The sequence below is a fragment of the Cryptomeria japonica genome, chromosome 10, assembly GCF_030272615.1.
Source record: "Cryptomeria japonica chromosome 10, Sugi_1.0, whole genome shotgun sequence".
Taxonomy (NCBI): Eukaryota; Viridiplantae; Streptophyta; class Pinopsida; order Cupressales; family Cupressaceae; genus Cryptomeria; species Cryptomeria japonica.
Window position 1 is genome coordinate 91146149 of NC_081414.1, and position 5480 is coordinate 91151628.

The window sequence follows — 5480 nt, forward strand, 5'->3', positions numbered from 1 at the left end:
TCAACCAAATGATCACATCCATAGAAAGAGTGTTGTACATACAAATTTTATTGATTAACTATTTAGCTTACACAACAGAGCTGAAACAAGGGCATTCAATAGGACTGAAAATTTTCCTCATAAACAATTGGAATGTGCAGCAAATATACAAATTTTATTTGCCACTATTTTTCAGACGGAGTAATCGGCTAGGAAATTGAATTTAGCAAGCATTTCCAGATTCAAGACATTTAGTTGTTGCTGTGCAAGATAAGAACACGTTCCATACCAAAAAATAATGAGGGATGCAAAATCAATTTACAGGTACACCATAAGTATAAAATAGAATCCGCATTTTAAAATTAACTGCAAAATTCAACAGAACACGATCCATACCAAAAATATAATAAAGAATGCAACATCAAGTTACAGACTCACCAAGGGATAACAATTAAACTTTAACTGCAAAATTCAACAGAACACAATCCATACAAAAAATATAATAAAGAATGCAACATCAACTTACAGACTCACCAAGGGATAACAATTAAACTGTAAACCATTACTGTCAAACATCAAGCATACACATATCAAGTGAAAACTGAAACCAACCTGATCATTATTGATGGTTTGGGAAATGGCGAGTGTTATCTTGGATGTGATATCACTGTGTGTTAGTGTGTATACCTTGAGCTTCGAAACTTCAAATATTGCAGGCCCAAATAATCTGGACACCTGATAAACCAGAAAGAAAAACCCAAATTATATAAAGAAATATTAGCACATGAGATTCAGAGACAAAAGAGATTGATGATATAGCATATGAGATTCAGAGAAAAGATAAGATTAATAATATAAGTTTCCAATCCAACACAAAAAATCTTAATTTCTAAAGTTAAAAAAAGCACAGCAACGAAAGATTTTTACAAAATACACTAGGGTTCATATCGAATTGGTCAATGGAAGTTGCAGGCTTGGAAAACTTTAGAAATTTTTATGTTATGAATTGCAGCAACGTGGACCAAGCTTCTCTTCTTCTTTATGGGCAAAAGCCCGGGGTACCCATTTCCTCTAATTGCTCTCAACTGAAATGAGACGAAGATGCTTATACTGATTCAAAAAATCCCACCATGGAAACTGCAACAAGTAGTGTGATAATTGATGGAATGGAGCCCCAGATGCTTGATGAAGAAGAATTTTTTCATCATAATCCTGCTTATGCAAGTACGCAGATATGGACAGACATTGAAGATTTGTATATAAGTGATCATGGTCAAGTGAAGTTGCAGCAGGAATCCAAAAATTTACATACTGAGAGAAAGGGAACACAGAAATTGAACGAGTCCCTCTATAAATTGCGCTCTGTTGTTCCCAAAATCAGTAAGGTATGTGCCATGTATAAATCTACTTGTAGCTGTTGTGGATTTCTCCTTCCTTAAACACAGGACAATGAAAAGGATATATTGAAGTTTTAGGAACAATAATGAGTCCCTCTGTAAATTGCGCTCTGTTGTTCCCAAAATCAGTAAGGTATGTGCCATGTATAAATCTACTTGTAGCTATTGTGGATTTCTCCTTCCTTAAACACAGGACAATGAACGGGATATATTGAAGTTTTAGGAACAATAACGAGTCCCTCTATAAATTGCGCTCTGTTGTTCCCAAAATCAGTAAGGTATGTGCCATGTATAAATCTACTTGTAGCTGTTGTGGATTTCTCCTTCCTTAAACCCAGGACAATGAATAGGATATATTGAAGTTTTAGGAACAAAAAATTATTGACTTGGAGAGTAAACTGAATTGTTGTTTTAATCCAACTGAATTGTTGTTTTAAAAATACTTTACAGATGGACAAACAGTCAATCATAGGCGACGCAGTCAACTATTTAATGGAGTTGCAGAAGAATGTGGCAGACATTGAAAGTGAAATTAATGGGGCATTGTGTCGTAAAATTACTAATACAAATACCATTGTCACTAAGATTAATCTGTTGGAAATACAGTCCCCTAAATCGGAGAAAACAACCCCGCAAGCACCCAACATATTGCAGGGTAGAAAAATCTTAGGGGAGTTTGCGTATTCTCTGTTACAGAGTTTCAGTGAAGATACCACCAATTGTTAAAGCTTCTCACCATTGCTTCAAGATCATTCAATGTACAGTGAATTCTTAACTCTGGATCATTCAGTCTTTTTTTTCTCAATTAATTGGTTTTGGTGGGAAAGGAACGGAGAAAGGGGAGATAACATTCAATTCTATTAAAAGATGGATAAAATTACGACCATAAAGACATCAGCAAATCGGTAGGATTGTTCAGAACCATCGTATGATAAAACATACTTTCAACAACTCCAACATAAAAAACCACTATTTAAAGTAAGTAGAAGAACATGAGTACGAGTGTCTGTTTCAGACAGGGGAGTATCAAAAAGATCTTCCTTTCCCAAGATTTGCAGAGATATGTTGCTCCTTTTGCTTTTTCTAATGATTTTGCCTTCAGTCATATGTGATTACCAATGGTCTGTCAACAATGCCTCAACTTACACAGAGGGAAGTACATACTCCACAAACTTGGATCGGGTTATCAATGATCTGTCTCGTAATGCACCTCTAAGTTCTGGTTGTAGATCATGTTTGTTTCAAGCAAGGAAGGCGTTGGAATAGTGTTGTTCTTCAAGACAAGGAGCCTAGGCAATGTCAGCAAGCTGCATAGTTAGATTTGAGATATACCCATTTGTTGAATCCGGAAATCTGTCATCCTCACCCTCACCTTCCCCTGAGGCGTCATCACCACCTCCGACAACATCCCACACCAGTTCTCCGCCGGTAGCCCTCGGTCCTTCTGAGCCAACTTCTCAGGGGAAATCAAGTATTATCTCTGCTCACCTAATTTAATGTTTTCTTCAAGATTTAATGTAACTTTTGATTCTGTGAACTTAATCTGCTTTTCTGATCTTACAGACAGGCATGCATTTTCTCCTCAATCCGGGTTACGTCAACAGGAACAACGTTTTATCCTCAGCTTGGGAGAACTTGCAGAATCCAACGAAAATTTTCATGATAATAATAAACTTGGAGAGGGGGGTTTCAGTTCGGTATACGTCAACAGGAACAACGTTTTATCTTCAGCTTGGAAGAACTTGCAGAAGCCACCAAAAAATTTCATGATAATAATAAACTTGGAGAGGGGGGTTTCGGTTCGGTATACAAGGTCGGACTATACTCTAACCTTCACCTGAAGAAATACTGCTTAGGTAGACCAGAAAGTCTGTTAAAATAGACATGTAGGGATCTAATTATGTTTTAATCTTTCAGGGAACAACCAAGGACGGTAAGCAAATAGCAGTGAAAAAACTGTCTGCAAAGTCTAGGCAAGGTAAAGAAGAATTTATGAATGAAGTGAAGCTTATGGCCAATGTTGAGCACCGAAACCTTGTGAAGCTACTTGGATGTCGCGTTGAGGGAGATGAAAGGTTGATTGTCTATGAGTGTTTACCCAACAAGAGCCTTGACACCTTTCTTTTTGGTAATTTACATCTGGACCTTTATTTAATCTTTAGTATTGCAGCTCTTGTTTGAAAGATGACAGAGTTTTAGATTTGCGGTTACAGATCCAAAAAGCGTAGACTGTTAGATTGGGAAAAGCGGTATAACATTATCATTGGAGTGGCTCGTGGCCTTCTCTATCTGCATGAAGATTCATAGATGAAAATCATTCACAAAGACATTAAAGAAAACAATATTTTGCTTGACGACAAACTTCTTCCAAAGATAGCTGACTTTGGCCTCGCTAAGCTTTTTGGGGAGGATGAGTCGTATGTACAAACTAGAGTTGCAGACACATAGTAAGGATAATACCAAAGCTCCACGGAGACGAAAGATCGGATAATACCTTAAGCTTAAACAACGAACCCTAACACTAAAAGCTTTATTTTAGCACTGCCATTTACAAACGAAATGAACAGTTATAAATTTTGTTCTGAAAGCACAGAAAAACGAATACAGTAAAAACGAGAAAAATCGTCCAAATTGCCGGCCTGTTCAAAATTAAGGACCCTGTTTAGAAGTATTTACCATCTCTTCACGAACAAATCGCAGTCTCCGTGAGCGTTCACAAGAAATTTGAGTTACTTGATCCTCTTCTGCAAGGTCCTACCTTCTTTTGCCCTGCAATTGCAATTAATGGGGAAGCCGAATCCAAATAATTGATGAAAACGCAACCGCATGCAGGCAGCCACACCAATCTACACCACAGGTGGAATGTAAACCCCAACCACGCGTTGCATGAGCTATCGCAGAAAGCCTGTTGGAAAAAAACAGCGGCAACGGGAAATCCGCATTTTCGCGGCGTGAGACAATTCCGGTGGGGGTCAAACCCCACAAGGAATTCCCTATCGGCAAATTATATTATACACATAATTAATACTTTCTTACAACATAATTTGTTTAAGAGTTTAAATTAATTGTTATTAGCAGTTAATATGAGATATATATATATAAAAGTTTAAAAAAGAGTATGAATTCTAAATAAAACGGAATTTGTTATATGTTTGTTGAATGTTTTTTTCTTCAAGGGGTATCTGGCAAGGAGATCCCATCTCTCATTTTCTCTATATTATTATGGCGAAAGTTTTAGGGAGGGAAATTAAATCAAGAGAGTCTAACAACCTTTTGGAAGGAGTCAAAGTAACCACAAATTATGTTGTCACATACCAACAATTTGCAGATGATAACCTTTTGCTGGGTGCAGCAAAAGTCAAGGAAGAAACTCAACTAAAAATTCTTTTGGAATCCTTTGGAAAGGCCTCATGACAAATTAGCAAGAAAGAAAAATCAAAAGTTTCTTTTTCTCCACTCCCATCCCCATACAAGTTAAGATTCTAAGAATTTTTAACTACACAGCAGGCACACTCCCATGCATACTGTAAAGATTAGAATAAGTAGAGAAAATGATAACAAAAACTGAATAAAGCAATAACAAGAGACAACACAAGATTTATCATGGTTTGGCAAATTTGCCTACATCCACACTCAAAGCAGGGAATAACTTCATTAATCAAAATGACGTTTACATGGCCTGTACTCATCTACTTATACAAGTGAAGAGTCTAGGAAGATGAACAGTCATGCAACCTTTGGGTTTCACATCCCAACAATCTCCCCCATGAAGACCAACTGGCACAACCATGCACTGTGACACCCTGCTTCCATTTTGAAACTCACATTACAACCAACCCGCAAGACTTTAACTTTGCGAACTCTTGCTCACGTACGCTGCGGGCAAGCCTTCTCTAAATCAAATCAGACTCATCAAATTCTAATAGTTGAACATCTTCGCTTACAACTTTCTCAGACATAAATGCACCCAAAAATTCATAACTGATAGCAAGTGCAAAATATACTCCTCCATCAGAGTCTCTTACTTATGCTCGTGTCCATGAATCTGCCCATCCACGCTATCACACAACATCAAGTACAAAACGACCTACTCGTGGGTGACCC

The 5480-nt window shown here is 37.3% G+C and overlaps 1 protein-coding gene across 1 annotated transcript; it reads left to right on the forward strand.

The window, feature by feature from the left end:
- The first annotated feature begins 2672 nt into the window (after window positions 1-2672).
- LOC131858782 (cysteine-rich receptor-like protein kinase 6) lies at window positions 2673-3683 on the forward strand. Its single transcript, XM_059212232.1, has 4 exons — window positions 2673-2847; window positions 2940-3073; window positions 3294-3451; window positions 3590-3683. The coding sequence occupies exons 1-4, from the start codon at window positions 2673-2675 to the stop codon at window positions 3681-3683; spliced, it is 561 nt and encodes a 186-aa protein (XP_059068215.1).
- The last annotated feature ends 1797 nt before the right edge of the window (window positions 3684-5480 follow it).